This window comes from Dryobates pubescens, chromosome 11 (assembly GCF_014839835.1).
Source record: "Dryobates pubescens isolate bDryPub1 chromosome 11, bDryPub1.pri, whole genome shotgun sequence".
In the NCBI taxonomy this organism is placed as follows: domain Eukaryota; kingdom Metazoa; phylum Chordata; class Aves; order Piciformes; family Picidae; genus Dryobates; species Dryobates pubescens.
Window position 1 is genome coordinate 12,720,621 of NC_071622.1, and position 16,244 is coordinate 12,736,864.

At 44.1% G+C, this 16,244-nt stretch overlaps 1 protein-coding gene across 6 annotated transcripts in view; it reads right to left on the minus strand.

The window, feature by feature from the left end:
• Positions 1–217: 217 nt before the first annotated feature.
• The window catches only part of RABGAP1L (RAB GTPase activating protein 1 like), a 277,604-nt gene continuing 261,577 nt past the window's right edge, over positions 218–16,244 (minus strand). For 5 of the 6 annotated variants that reach the window (XM_054165303.1, XM_054165304.1, XM_054165306.1 and 2 more), the window contains 7 exons: positions 13,086–13,178; positions 5,672–5,782; positions 4,973–5,077; positions 3,716–3,799; positions 2,749–2,820; positions 1,197–1,394; positions 218–855 (listed from right to left, as the gene is read on the minus strand). In XM_054165303.1, the coding sequence (XP_054021278.1) occupies positions 700–855; positions 1,197–1,394; positions 2,749–2,820; positions 3,716–3,799; positions 4,973–5,077; positions 5,672–5,782; positions 13,086–13,178 (819 nt within the window). In that variant the 3' untranslated portion in view covers positions 218–699. Of the gene's footprint in view, positions 856–1,196; positions 1,395–2,748; positions 2,821–3,715; positions 3,800–4,972; positions 5,078–5,671; positions 5,783–12,611; positions 12,803–13,085; positions 13,179–16,244 lie in introns of those variants that run through there. The other variant, XM_054165305.1, reaches the window with a different exon arrangement.

A 16,244-nucleotide genomic window follows, 5' to 3' on the forward strand; every position in this document is an offset into this window, starting at 1 on the left:
AGCAGCCTTTGAACAACAGTGCTATGAAAGAACTGCACTAACTTGCATTTCTGAGGGAAAAAAACCCACCATCGAAATGAAGAAAGGATCAGGGAAGCTCATAAACAGTTGTGCCCAGAGAGCACAAAACTACGTTTGCTGGGGCCTAAGCTTTACAAAAAGTGCTTCTCTGCAGGACGCAGTGGCTGAGATAAACTTCTGAGATGGTCCCAGATCCTAGACACCCGCACACACACCCCCACGTACGTATTACACTGTGCTTTCTACCCAGAGGTTATGCTTCAGCACTGTACAGCTGCCATCCTCCCTCTTCCTCCAGAAGAAGAAAGAAACCTTCTATGCAAGATAAAAATAATTCTGAATAATTAGTCATGTATTAAAGACCTAGTTTTGAAGTATTTATTTAACATCTAGTCATATAAAATAAAGTGTAAAAGTATGAACGTATCAGAACGTGGCTTTCAGCAAGGCAGTTTGGGAAGTAAGAATTCAACATAAACCAGCAATTACGTTTGTTGTTTTTTTCCCCCCTTTGAAAAGGGTCACATCAGAATGAATGAAATACACCAAAAAATTTCACTTCAAGCCTGCACTCCTCCTGCCTTTTGTCCTTTTCCCCAGGAGGACAGACCACTGGGAGAAGCCTCCAGGGTTGGAGTTGTGTTGTTCTTTGTGCTCTTGTGGCGGCTCTGGCAGGCACTATGTGCTGCCCTCTCTGGGTGGCAGGGCCGGCTGAGGCTGCTGCGGTGGCTGCGTGCTTGTGGCCGTTTTGATAGAGTTCAGGGTTTTGCTAAACCAAGAGTTTTTGGCAGCTTGGATTTCATTCATAAGGGCTCCTCTCTGGTGCTCCAGCTCCTAAGAAAGCAGAACAGTCAGAAGTGACCACAAAACAGTTAAAAGCACCCTCAAACTCAGTCCCTGCAATCCAGCACTTGCAACCTCCCAGGCACTGGGGACAGAAGACAGACTGAAATTGCAGCATCAGCAGGAGACACTTAGATATACAAATAAAAACCTCTCTCCTTTCATTTCATTTTCTTTCTTTTTAAGACAGAAAAGCATTCTGGAAGTTCACAGGTATACACTGGCATGTCTATGTGCTCCCTTCTGCACCCATTTTTCTGCAAGATTCAGAATTAGTTTTGACTAAGCATGAGGTTTAGGAGACTGCCCTGCTGAACTTGCTTTCCACCTACCTGAATTTTGCACTTGGCTTCCACAAGCTGCAGTTTGGTCTGTGCAAGTTCCAGCTCCATCTCTCTCAGCTGCTTCTTCAGTGCATCTTTCTCATCATCCCTTTCGATGCCTTTATTCTCTGTGCTTACAGCAGGCAGCTTCAGTGCCCCCTCCTTGCTGAAAATCTCACTGCAGTGTTTGCAAGCCATCACTTTGCCCTGAAACACCCAGAAAGCTCAGTTTTAATCCATTTTAGAGGAGTTGCTGTGCTGCCTGGAAGATCCATTCTTAGGTTAGACTGCCTTTTAAAGGTCAGTACTCAAACCATCCAGTACCGCAGTTTTCATATAGAACTTAAAAGTTGAGAAATTCATGATCAGTTCTCAGGGTATATTAACCACTATGAAAATTCCTAAAATCTAGTGAGCATGCTCTAAAACCAGAGGCTTTGCTCTGAGATGAGAATTACTCACACCCTCTTGTTACCAAAGCTTTGCAATATTTTACAGTATTTATGCTAGTGCAATTCAGAAGGGTAAATGGCACTCCAGGGACGTTCTGTCTTCAACAAAAGCACTTGACCAAGTTAATACAGATTGTGGTATTTTGTAGAATGCCAGGTAGCTTCTCCATGTCTTCAGAAACAAGCCAGCAGCCTGTGCACCCTGCAAGGGCCAGTGCTGAGCTGTTGATGCTTGTTTAGCATCATAGCGTATGGCCCTTTTTTTGCCCACACAACAGTGAAGTTCTTATGCTGCCTGGAGGAGTGAACCAGTCACTCATGGCTGAAGATGGAACACAGATGGCCTGGCTCACCCAAACTAAAACAGAATACTGAGCTCTTCAAGCAGATTACAGGAACATCAATACTAGAATTAGAATTATTTTACCAATAACACTAAAAAGTCCCTTAAAAGCAACAAGCCATGTTCAGCTTGAGTAGCAAAGAAACAACTAGGAGCCGTGGCAGAGGGAAAACAATTCTGCCTACTCAGTACTCACAAAGCAGAGGGATGCAATTATTATCTCACCAGGGGACATTTACTTCTTGTGCAGATGTCCCTGGTTTGGAATCTTAGAGAAGGGAGAGGAACTGCTATGAAGTTTATGCTTTGAATTTATTCTGGGGATGGCCCAAGCTGTACCCATTCCTTAAAACAACTCTGCTTAAATTACAGAACCCCAAATAAAGACATTGTCCAATTCAGCCAGTTCCGATCCCTCCACTGTGCATGCTGGAGAAGCAACAGATTCTACAGATGCCATTTAAATAAAACATCCAAGTAAAAACTGTTTTCTGCCTAAAGTATGTATTTCAACAGGAAAAAGAAAAGCCAAACTCTACATGCACTTCAGTTTGAGAGTTTCACCTTGTCTGATAGAAGATTAAGAGCTGTGAAAGGAAATAAACCCTTTCACTGTTTACATCTGATGGAAAATGCTGGTGGGGCCGCCAGTGCAGCCTGGTGGACACCACTGATGTTACATTAAACTTCCATTCATGTTCTGTATCCCTGGCATTTATCAGTACTTGCATTAGAAACAACCCACATGCAGAGGCATCTTCCTCACCTTCAAGACTTCCAGCTCATCTTTACTGGCCACTTGTTGTTTTTCCAGCCTGGTACTCAGCTGGGAACAAATCTGGAGCAGAGAAAGCAGTCTCTTAGCTAAGTTTACTGTACTCAAATACAGACTGTGCTTTTACAAAATTTTTTGTTAGAGCCAACATTTCTGCCTCACTCAGGTGTATGCATTCCCCCTTAACAAAGCCACTGCTGCTGGTAAGGAGACTGAAAAATGGCATATTCAGTACAGAACCTGAACATGGAGACCAGAACATTTTATGGATGAACTGGTTTATGTTTGTGCTGCATTGTGCCCCAGAATAAAGAAGCATTCACAGAATCTCAGCATCTCAGAAAGGACCTCTGGAGATCATCCAGTCCAACCCCGCTGTTAAACCTGGGAACACTGCTGTGGGTGACCCTGAATCACAATGTCCAGGTGGGTTTGGAATCTTTCCAGAGAAGATGACTCCACAACCTCTTTGGGCAGCCTGCTCCAGGGCTCCAGCACTCACAGCAAGGAATTTTTTCCTCCTGTTCAGATCTCCAGGGTCCCAGTTCGTGACTGTTGCCCCTTGTCCTGTTACTGGGTACCACTGAAAAGAGTCTGGCCCTATCCTCTTGCCTCCCACCCTTTAGCTATTGAACATCATTGATTAGATGCCCTCAGGCTGCTCTTCTCTACGTTAAACAGCCCCAGATCTCTCAGCTTTTTGTCCTCACAGATGCTCCAGGCCCCTCAGCATCAAGTCCACAGTACTAAAATTAGCTGAAAGACAGGTTATTTCTGATTCACTACATCAGGAGACTATTAGGAAAAAACCACAAGAAGATTCACAACAAATGCCAGTGCTTGCTCTCTAAGACCTGAAATGTGTGTTCCTGAAAGGATGAGATCTGCAACTTGGAAAATTCAGGTCTCAGAAAAAGGCTGAAAGAAGAAACATGAGAATGTATCTCCAGAACAGTACCTGTTTGTACTCTGCAATAATGGCTGTGGTTTTCTTGATCTCGGATTCTGCCTTCTCAAGCTGCTTCCTGAAGACTTCCTTCAGCTAGGAATTGAAGGAGGGGAGTTAATACACAGAGAAACTCTCAAAATGTGTCATCAGATTGTTCTCTCCAAGCCCTGCTGTGTTTACAACAGTCTTACAGCCCCTTCTCACTGACCTCCAGTTCTTCAGACACATGTCTGATTTACTCAGTATACAAATACTGATTATATTAAATTGTAACCAAGAAATCTGTGCTGTAACACAGTGTATATCCCTGCCAGAGAATCCTCCTGTGGAGTCATCCTTTTCCTCTGTGTTCAACAGTGGTACATCCTGCTCCGCAGAACACAAAACAGTGACCTCCTCCTTGTTTTTCTGTATGCTGTCACACAGCAGGTTTGGGCAAACAGATGATTTCTTTGTTTGGAGTGGAACAGGAAGAAGAATCTCTCAGCACTATCGCTCTCATCTCAGTAACAGAAGAAAAAAAAAAATAGTCTATTTTGGTCTGTGGCACTGCATTAAAATACAGCTAAGTCATTCCTTCCCTGCTCAGAACCACTACATTTTGAGAGCTCTTTCAGTAGGAAAAAGGTCTCTGTTGCTTGGTTTAGAGCAGAGAACTTGGTATCCTCCATTTTAGAGAGACAAGAAATGAGCATTTGATTGTTGAAGTCACTGCTCTGAAGTGGCAAAAACATCAGGCTTCCACTTTTAAAATACACCGTGGTGTGTGTCAGTATTCAGCAATTTAGACACATAAGACTGGAAAGCTAAGGCTGAAGGAATACAAGGCCAAGGCTAGTCAGCAAAAAATTCTCCTGACCCTCAACTCTGTTCTGCTGCTGGTTCTAGCTTCAGAAAGGAGCATTCACAGCCTTGTTTCAGCAGCTGAACCCAGAACGGCCTCTGATAAGGCAACAGCTTCACCTCCTGGTTTAGGTAATTCTAAGAAGTCTGATCATGTCTCCTTAGTTATGATTGCTCACCACCAGTAAAATGGTTATTAAAATACTAGGAAGAAGAAAGGTACAAAAAAGTGAACATTCAGAGCTCAAAAGCAAAGGAAAACCACTGAAAAACATACTTTAAAAAAGAAATATTTACACTGGCATTGCAACTGCACATTTTGAAGACAAAATCCTTTCTGGAGTTGCAACACATTCATGCCTTTCTGCAGATCCTTGTTCTTGCACTTCCTTGCTAAATGGGAGCAGTTGGAAAACACCTTACCTGAGCAGTTTCCTCTTCCTGCTTCCGTTTCTCCTCTTCAGTCTCCACTAGCTTCTGCTTAGTCAGGAGAAGTTCCTTGTTCAAAACATCTGCCTTGTCTTCAGCCTGGAATTAGAACTGTGTTAATCAGATGTTCTCTGTGCTAGCACAAACCTACTGCTATAGACATGTCAGCAGTACTGCAGATTCAGTTTCTAGTGTTGCCTTTTCCTGCCTTCTGAAGGCCCACCTAAACTATTTTTTCATAGAATGATTTGGGTTGGAATGGACCTTAAAGATCATCTAATTCCCAACCCCTGCCATGGGCAGGGACACTTTCCACTAGACCAGGCTGCTCAAGGCCTGGCCTTGAACACCTCCAGGGAGGGGTTATCCCCAACCTCCCTAGCAATCTGTTGCAGTGTCTCATCACCCTTACTGTAAGAATTTCTTCCATCTGCCCTCTTCCACCTTAGACCTTGTAAAATATCTCCCCCCCAGCTTTCTTATAGGCCCCATTCAGGTACTGGAAGGCTGCTATAAGGTCTCCCAGAGCCTTCTCTTCTCCAGCTTGAACAGCCCCAACTCTCACAGCCTGTCCCCATAGAAGAGGTGCTCCAGCCCTCCACCCAGCAGGGCTCACAAAGACAGCCCCGATTTTGAGAACCACATGGATCCAAATCAGCAGAGCCTGACCAGGACCCATCTCTCTCTCATTACCTGGTCCAGGTCATTCCGTAAGGCAATTTTGCTTGTTACAAGCTCATGGGCAAGGTCATCATTCTCCTGCTCCAGCCTCATGCTTGCTTCTTGGAGCCTGCGGTTCTCCCTCTGTAGAAAGAAAGGAACAGGCAGAAAAGGAAGTTAATCCTTATCAATACTGAAGAGCAATAAGTGAGTATACTGTGGGTATAAGCCATGGAGAAGGCAAGAGTGCACATCAAGACAGGACTGCTGCTCTGGGAAACAGCAGTGAATGAAGCCAGCAGTGCAAATGCAGCTCTTCCACTTATATGCCTGGGGTGATTTTTGTGTAACAGAACTGACACCCTGATTGTAGGCTTTCTCTATCAGAAGTAAACCCAGGCCCCTCCACAGGAGCACTTGGTTTCTGCTTGCTTATCATCAAAAGAAATGAGGCAGATAAAATCCCACCCAGCAACAGTGAACAAGGACCGTGTAAGAGATACTCATAATGTTTCTAATCAAAAGTAGAAAGCTGTCCTGCTCCATTTTGCAATCCATACAAACAGTCCTTTCAGTAGATGCTGTTGTGCCCAGCTTCTGCAGGACCAGTAAAGAGCAGCATTTATCAAGGTGCTCCCTACAGCTCCTATCATCTGCATTGCTGTTCGTGTACTTGCTCTGTTCCTTGCAGCAGTTACAACAGTGCATGTTTTACAAGATATCCACTGAGTAAAAGCGCCAGATGGAGAGAGGACCTCAATCCCTCAGCAACAGGCCCAGAACCTGTTAGGTGGACTAGGCATGGCAGAACAAAACGCCAAACTTAGGGACTGCAGGCCCTGGTCCTTGATGCAGTGCACTCTGCACAGGCAGAAATGGCTACACAGAACACTAACTAGAGAAGGTTAAATACACAAGAGAAGGATGAACAGTGGTAATTCATGGATTTTAAAAATCAGTTTCAGTAACTGCTCTTCCAGGGCTAAGAAACAGAATCATATTCAAAATATGTCTGTGGGTCAGTGGACTTCCAGAAGCCCACATCAAACACACAGCCAGGTGGGACAGAATAGAGGTGCCCTCCTCAAACACAATTTAAGAGAGAAAAAAAGAAGTGCTGGCTTTGAGTCACACAATGTCTGTGTATCTTTCATTCCAGCAGAGACTGCAGAGGGAATCTGTGCACTATGGAAACTGAAGGAAAAACACCAAGTTCATACAGAAATGCCTAGGCGGAGGAACAATAGCCTACTACATGCTGAGATTTCAAAAAGGACCTGTGCTCACTTGAAAGGTAAGTTATGTTCTCCAGGGAAAAAACCAAACCCAAATGACAAAACAACAAACCAAAACAGTAAAAATGAATATATATCAGCACTTAAGACAGCAAAATGTTTCCAAGAATTTTTCAGTGAATGCTTTCCTACCAAATGTGATCTCTTTTCATAAGCACATTAGTCACTGGTCATCACTTCCCCCTGCTCACCAGCTACACTCAGGTATTTTTTTCTTTCCAAGCTCACCACCATGAAACTGCAATTTAATTTACATTTCTCTTGCAAAAAAGATTTTTGCATACTTATCTTAAACAAAAAAGGATAACCACAGCTCCTAAGATGACGCTAGAACGGGTTTCGTCTGTATGGGACCTTCCTCTGTGGCAGGAAGCAGAACCTCTGCAAATATTCTCTCCTTAATGTGACCCTATTGTGCAACCAGGCTGCACTGCCCTGAACAGGAAAGTAAGTTTGTTTCCTTTCCAGAAGATCACACTTTAAATAACTTGCTTTGTTACAGAAACTGTAAGTAAAATACTTCTGGGTTTACACAGTTAAAATAAGCACTGCTAACAGATGCGTAACTTCGGGGATCTTTTTTATTTTAATTGCACTGTATTCTGTTTGGGACAAAGAATTCTTACCAGTAAAATTCTTCTGTAAGGATAATATGTAAAGTGTAAAACCAAATTGCAGTCAAGAATCCTAATGATAGTCATAACAACAATAGATTTCAATGTGGTTTTCCACCTCACACCATCTCAGAAATCATGGTTTTTAGAGACACTGAGCATTTGTTAGAGGTTTGTAACCTAAAAGCTGGGACCAGATCAGGATGGTATTGCTGCCAGGAGCTGCAGCTCCAACACCTTCTCATAGGGATGTTGCTTAGAGGAAGAAATCAGCAAATTCTTAAAACTTCCACAGAATAACTGAGAAAGAGGTTTGCTTTAACATTTGTGCTATGCTTTTGCCAAAAGCTTCAGTGTCCACAAAGCAAGCTGCACAACGTGAAGTTGGAAGTTCCTGCTTTGCATTCGCAGACAAGTGGGTAAGCAAGCTAGGTGGCTGGAAATGCACTATCCTCCTCTTAAACTGGAACTGGCATGGCACATTGCTAGTAAGTTAAAGATCTCTTACCTTGGGTATCCAGTCAATAGCTAAAGAGAGGCTTTTAGCTCGTTCACCATACTTCTAACTCCCAGCTGAAAAGTCTCCCACAGAGCCACCTTTACTCATCCTCCACACATGGCAGTATGGGTGATTAGATGGCTTGTCTTTTCCAGCTCCTCCCCCCAGATCTAGCAGTGAAAAGCTGCCTCCTTCCTCAGGAGGAAACTCTTAATCTACTCAAACCTAAATAAAACCTAACCTTGCACAGCAAAGACATAAACAGAAAACAGCTTTTCATAAGCAGCCAGCTATACAGCTCTCAAATATTTACAGGGCTTTATCAAACACCACTTGTGACGGCAGAAAGTTCAACAGATGGAGCTGGTTCCTTACAACAGGGCTCACATCACAGGCAGCACTTTGTAACCTGGCATGAGCTAACCTGTCAGACCTGCTGGTTGTCCCTGGGTGTAAACAGACAACTTCCTGCCTTCTCTCTGCACACCACCTACAATCTACTGGCCATGGCAGCGATTTCCTTCTCTTCGGCACTGCTCAATGACTACCATCAGTAAAAGAGACTCCTCTCCCCAAACAGTCCTTCTGGTTACCAAAGGCAGCTGGTGAATGCTGGCTAGCTTTTAAAAGGAGGATACTGCATTTCCAAAAGGGACAAACACCACTGCGACATACAAATGCAAATCAACTTACCTCCTGTACAGTCACAGACCAAATACTGCTTTCAACCATTGGTGTAAAGACAGTGAAAACAGGATATAAAACGATTTTAAAAAATACCAACAAAAGCAGAAAAGATGAAAAATTAAAAGTAAAACCAACCAAACAAACAAAACCCCCAAAACCCAAACGTTGCTGATTCTTCAATGAATTTTTTGCTCTGAGTTTGAAAGACAGTATGTTCCAGCTTCCATTGCACACTGGATGGAAAGAAGGCAGCAACTTTGGAAGCAGAAGGCCAGCCTCGGCTCAGGAAAGCTAAAAGGCTGAACTCCACCCTCTGCTCACTTCCAGCCAGCACTGAGGAGCAACTCCTGACAGGCTTAGTGTTGGTGATGCATTCTCTCTGTGCTGCTACTCAAGCAGGGTGGTAACGAGTCACAAACCTTGTTAAGCAACTCAGTGTCACATTTTCTGATGAGCAAACGCCCAAACCCCAGATCTTTGGGTATGCAGAGAGCCTCAATAGGGGAATGAAAACACGGATTAAAATTCACTTCTCTGGATGTCAGCAAACTGAAGTCTTCATGAGCCCACCAAAAAGGGCTCTTGATTGTGGTGGGAAACCCCATGAACCTCCACCTACAAAGCCAAAAGGCTTTCACAGCAAACTCTCCAGGAAAACCTCTCATGGGAGGCAACACAGAGGCTCCTGGAGGTGGTCTGTGGTTTCTCTTTGTTGACTCTGAAGAAGCATTCCCACAAGTGCCCCAGCACACTTCTTTTCAAAACCCACAAACAAAAAAAAAAAGTGAGTTGGCTGAAGTTTTCCCTCATGACAGTTACCATGGCTCTGAATAAAAATGACCAGTGTCTTAATTTTTGCTTCCACTTCAAACACACAAAACCTGTTATATCCAAACAACACATTTATTCAGACTTCTCCGTTGCACAACAAGGTCCACAGAGGAAAAGGCATTTTTGCCCTCAGAGCAGAACTGTGTGCATAAGCAGGGTCTGCTTGCAAAACTCTAGCCCTTCTTTGTGTGTTTATATCCTCTTTGTTTTACATCAAGGAGTCCCAGACTCGACTCTGGCAATTTCTCATCAAGTCAACCAAAACCCTGTTACATGAGGTGTTCTCAAACACAGAGAAAAACCAAACATAATAGAAAAAAAGCACTAAAAACACTCCAAACATCTGAACTATACTGCTGTTTTTTCTGCACATGCAACTTGCTTTTTCTCATGGTTTCTACAGGTAACCAGAAGTCATAAAAGTTGGTGACAAACAGCAACTTAAACCATATTTACTTTGTGCTTTTAAAAAAATCTACCTGAGGAAAACATGACAATTTGTTATAAACAATGGAAAATAAAGTGAAAAGGTGCCCATGAAAAAAAATACACTTTTCCTTAAGAATACTTGTAAATACAGAAGGGGAAAGCCACCAAATATAATGGCACTTCAATACTGTTCTTTTGGCAAGTCAGATCACAATCAACAAGCAGAACGGGAGCTGGGCAGGACCTCCTGGGGCACTTTACACAGCTCATTGCAGCACATGAATTTAACCTGTCAAGAAAACACGACTGGTTAACGGCAGTCTGGATGTTGCTAAACCAGCCCTTTGCTGGAGTTTATGGAGAGTTTGGGCTGGGTGGGATTGAGGGAGCACCCTGCCCAGGATACCCAGCTGCTGGAGTCTGCTCAGCCTCACATCCCCATGATTGGGAACACCTGTAGGAACAGAATATTGGGGAGGAAAGGACGAAGTGTGTTGTGCCCTCACCCTGCTGGGGCTGGGTCCTGGGCTCTCCTGGATGCCTGAGTGGAAGTCAGATCCACATGTGAGAGCTGTGCTTGCTCCCACGAGTTCCCTCTGCAGTGCAGCAGGAATGGACCAAGAGGAGAAGACAGCCATGTGCCATTTGCAGGGCGGTTCCCATGCCAGTGCCTGCATGGTCCAGCTCCTATGCTCCCAACACTCCATATTGAGCTGTTTCCACTGAGGACCAGGCCACAGGTAGGAGTCTTACTCAAGACATCCTTCATTACTGTATCTTTGTGGTCCTGACAAATCTCTGCTGGCAATAGAACAGTAGCAAGCTGTGAACAACAAAATCTAACAACTATAACTGAAAACTATCAGCAGACTGAAAGCCTGTTTCCTTCTTGACCTATGAGAGGAATATTCTACAGGGAGCTCCATTCCAGAGATCCCATCCAAGAAGCATCCTATTCCAGGGCAGCAATCCAAAACCTCATTTTGTTCTGGGAATAGACACTAAGAACTCCAATGAGGGAGGCCTTCAGGGCACAGCCCACACAGGGAGCATACGAAGCCAGATGAAGCTAAGAGCAATGCCATGCTCACAGGCAATCCTGGCTCTTTGGCAGCATGGACTCGGTCCTGTCCCAAACCAAGCCTGGCTGGGCAAAGTCCAGCACTGGAGCTGCCAAAATGAAATGCATTTCTGAACACAAGGGCTGCAGAGCCATCATTTAAGGGGCAAGCAAAGTTGGCTCCCCACTTTCTCCACGTGAGGACCACACAGCTTGAATCTCTTGCTGCCCTTTGAAAACACCCTTTAAATGTCAATTCCTACCAGCCTCAGCTTGACACATGAATAAAATCAATCAAGCAAGATGAAGAACAGAGAGAACTCACAAGCCTTTCTCCATGACACTCATCAGCTGAAGAATGCACCCCAACTTTGAACTTAATGTGGAACTAGCCAGTTACAGGGCCTGTCTCTAACCACAGCATTGCTGAGAGGATCAGACCCAATCTGGCTTCATTAAAAAATAAAATCACACAATGAGTTTCCAAAGCGCAAGCCAAAACCTCAGGCTGTGACAGTGACATACACAGTGGCCAAAGAGTTGCCTTCTCTATCCTCATTTGCAGCTTGGAGGTAATTTTCTTCACCATCCATTGCCCATGATGAACTAGTTACTATGCTTCCCCACAGCTTTAAAGAAGTCTGATTTGTTTTCTAAGTATTATTTTAATTCCACAGAACTGGAACCGCTGGAAAAATACTTAAGCAGAAGTTAATCAGTGAACTGTGGTTTTGCCAAATAGGCCACAACCACTATTGGCTCTCAGCTGCTACAGTAGCCCCAGTTCTCACAATCGCTAAAATCTACATGCTTTGACATCAAAAGAACTACAAAATTTTCACAGGTAAATACTTTTTGTTAACAAAGTCAGTTTTAATTTCTTTGCACCTGTAACCCTCTCTTGTCACATCTGTGAATTATGGCATAGTGTGCCACTGCAGATTTTCACACTGTGGCTTTCTGAATGTGGGGCACTTCCCTCACAGACCACATAAACCTGTTGCACTCTGTATGATTACTTATGACTCCACAGTCCTGGAAGACTTCACACCACCTGCAACACCACTTAACATACTAAGGCACAATGAAGAACAACAAGAAAACAGTACAGGTATATGTAAGCAATGTCACTTCCCAGCTGACCTGGGCAATGGGCAGCTTCACCTAAAGAAAACTGGGGTTTTCAGAACAGGGTAAGCAATAAATGCCTCCTGAACACTATGTGAAGTAGATGCCTAGAGGCAGGGCCTCAGACAAACTTATGGCAACAGAATAGAGCAGTGACAATAAAGGCAAATACATTGGAGAGAAGCGATGCTGATCCAAAGTTAAAGAACTAGTCTTTTCATGGTGAACTATCAAGCTATCATACCAAGAACTGACCCTTTATTTCTGTGCTGCTTTAAAGCAGGACATTCAATACTATTAATTCTATTGCAGCAGTACCTTGAGACCCCAGGAGAGCTCCGGGCCCCACTGTACTAGGCGTGACATTAACAAAAAAACAACAACAAAAAAAATATCACTGAAGTTTGGTATGAACAGAGATGAATAATGAGAATCATATCAGTCAAGGAAGAGTTCATCTTCCCAAAGTCTCTGTGGATGCCACCGCACACAGCTTGTGCTAGAGCAATGTGTGTTCTCTCCTTTTTGTGTCTGTAGCTGAGAATCACCCTTTGTTTCTGCGTCTCATGAAGATCTCCCGTAAAAGCACAACAGCAGGAGAGTTACCTACAAACATATAAACTGAAAGAAGAAAAATATTATATGTGACTACTCCTGGATATCTTCAGAGTTACAAATCCTGACTGAAATATTCCTAGGAAAAAAACCACAGAGTCCAAGTGTTCAAAGTGCTTGTTCGAGAAAGGGGATGAGTTGCACCTGCCACTTCACTTCCCTAGGGTCCGCACCAGCACATCCCAGCAAGGTGAGCACGGTACACGCACCTCAGTTCAGCCACTAGGACCAGGGCACTCCCCATGGCATTCAGCCCATCAAACAGGTTTCCACAGAGCATCTCCCTTACCTTGTATCTGTCCATAGGATCTTCCTGCTGCAGCTGACTCTCTCGCATTGTCTGATACTCTCTCTCATATTTCTTCAGCTTTTTTGTTGGCACCTATGGAAGAGATTTGGAAAACATACATATGAAGATCAGAGGAACACTGGAAGGGCTGTCTGAAAGCTCTCCTTGCAAACAGGAAGCCAAGGAAGTGCTGGAAAGCTGCTGCTGAATAAAGTGCTCCCTGTTGCCTCCCCTTCCCTACTCAAGCAAGCCACATTGAACACTTACCAATACAGTTCACAGAGAAACAAATCTTTCTGTTAAGTATTCAGATATTTAAAGGAAAACAAGAGGGAAGTAGAGATGTTTTAATAAAACTAGCAAGAAAAAAATAATCATCAACATCATGAGTAAGAGAACAGGGAAGAAGAAAACACACTTTGCTTTGTATGATTCACCAAGAGTACCTTAGCAATAGAACTGTTAGAAGTGAGATGAGAGCAGAGTGTTCCTATGACAGGACTGGACAATTCCCTGAGGGGGATGCAAGTAATGGGTTTATGGCTGAAAGAGTATTAATGTCTAAATTACACTTGTGACTGCTGCCCTCCGGAATCCTGGCCTCAGCCTGCTGCTAGGCAAAGGTGGGGATGCTGCAGTCTGGCCTCCAGCCACAGCAGGGAAACAGAAACTACACGCAAAGCCAGTCAAAAACTGCGCCGACAGGTCGAGTGCCAGGCAGCTTGGTTCTGGGTAAACACAGTTTCAACTTCAAACACAGCACACAAAGAACACCTCTGTTCCCTTCAACAGAACATGGAGAGCCTCTGCCTCATTTCCTCCTTTTAGCTGGGTACACAGTGCTGTATGAGTGATGCTGCCTCGCTCTAGGGACCTTTGATGGCATTGCTCTGTCCCCACTGTGTAACAAGCAGAATTGTTGACTCAATGATATCAAAGGTATTTTTGAACTAAAATAATTCTATAATTCTATGGTTCTATGAATTCTTGAGTAAGAACCCTGCTGTCTGAAGGAACAGGAGATGCAAGAGAGACTTTTTTGTGTAAATAGAGAAAAATGCAGAAAGGCAAAAATTGCAGAGTCATTATCCTATTGCTGCCAGCAGTTCTTCCACGTGCAAGGGAGCCCCTTCTGTTTAAACAAGTTTTGCTAGGGACTGCCTCCACTGACCTCCCCCCAGAGACACACCAAGGGCCTCACACTGCCTGAAGCAGCATCCCCCTTTTCCCTTTCACCACAAGATTTGCTCATATGTGAATAAAAATCACACTTCTCTCTGTAATCCAGGAGACAGAGGCAAGAGACATCACAAAGGCAATGATCTGAGCATGTAGCTCGCACAGAGAGAGCAGATGGGGTAAAAAGCAGTGCTGTGACCCAATGCCTGTGATGAGCACTGTTCCACAACTGCCCCTTACCAGACTGAGCCTGCTGCTTTTTGGTAGCAACCTCACACCCAGCAGCCTGCAGCTCTCCATGCTCGTTTTTCAAAGGTTACTTTATTAAGCTGCCTGAGAGCAGCCTTCTTTCTCTGTTTCATCTTGTATTTGCTATCTAGATGAGGCAGAATTTAACATGCACTTAATCACCAGAAACTAATCTTAACACATCAAAACCTGTATGATGAGCAGGGGAGAACAAGTCAACCGCTTCCTTTAACTTCTCTCCACCTCCTTCCATTCACTTACAATTTGCACTCTTTTCCTCATGCCTAGGAACATCTCCCACCAACCATTCTTACCTATACACGTCATGGGGTGCATTAAGAAAAGAGTGTCCAGAAGGTCTAAGGAGGTTATCTTCCCCTTCTACTCTGGTCTGGTGAGACCACACCTGGAATCCTGTGTCCAGTTTGAGGTTCCCCAATTCAAGAAACAGGGATCTACTGGAGAGAGTCCCATGGAGAGCTACAAGGATGGTTAATGGACTTGAACATCTCTCATATGAAGAACGACTGAGAGACCTGGTGCAATTTAGTCTGGAGAAGACTGAGAGGGGATCTTATTAATGCCTATAAATAAGGGTGAGTGGCAGGATGAAGGTGCAAGGCTCTTTTCAGTAGTGCCCAGTGACAGGACAAGAAACAATGGGTACAAGCTGGAACATACGAAGTTCCACCTCAACATGCATAGATACTTCTTTACTGTGAGGGTGATAGAGCCCTGGAACAGGCTGCCCAGAGAGGCCGTGGAGTCTCCTTTTCTGGAGACATTCAAAATGTGGACATGTTCCTGTGTGACCTGCCCTAGGTATCCGCTTTGGGAGGGGGTTGGACCAGATTATCTCTAGAGATCCCTTCCAGCCCCTAACATTCTGTGACTCTATGATGCTCCTTTACTCAGATTTTAATGTGTAGCTATGAGTAGGCCACAAGTGGGCCATCTGAACTGTGTGGGGAATAAGCTTCCTCCTTCACCGCTACAGCAGCTATCCATGGCCGTGGCCTGGGGTGAAGGGTGGTCCATGTGCCTGGCACGCTCTCCAGCACACAAACAGCTTAACAACAACTGTCTTAGCAACAGTGACAGTGAAGAATAGCTGAAACAGGGATCAAACTCCAAATGGTGTAAGCTTTGGGGTGCAAGGGAGTATGTTGTGACACAGAACATGGCTCCTGTGCTGGATGAAAGAAAAGACTTACACATGCTGGCATCTTTATGCTACTACCTCATCTTAACTGGAAAGCAGCACTTAAATACAGTGGAAGTCTGTCTTAACAGGCTGAGGGAGGAGAAACTCCTATTAGCAAACCAGTCTGTGCTAATCCACTTATCCCATAAAATACAAACTTGAGCAGGTACACATAATGACTTTGGCAGGGACTGTGCTTCACTGTTGTTGTCTACTCAGCTGCCTTAGTCAGAGGAGTTTGATAGTCTATTACAGCATTTTCTTCTGGGTACACACTGATAAACAGGAGAGAAGAATAACAATTTAAAAGCCCATTTCCATATTCCCCACATTTAATTCCCTGAAACAGTTTGTGAGTTCAAGAAGGGACTTCTCTGTAAACCCTTTCATAAGTGCAGAGTGCTAGCTGTGCTTCAATCTTCATGGATTGCTCCTGAACAAAGCGAGCTCATAAATTTTCTGCAAAAGCTTCTGCAATGCTGATCTCTCCTTTCTTTAGCACCAGGGGATATATCGGCTAGAACCGA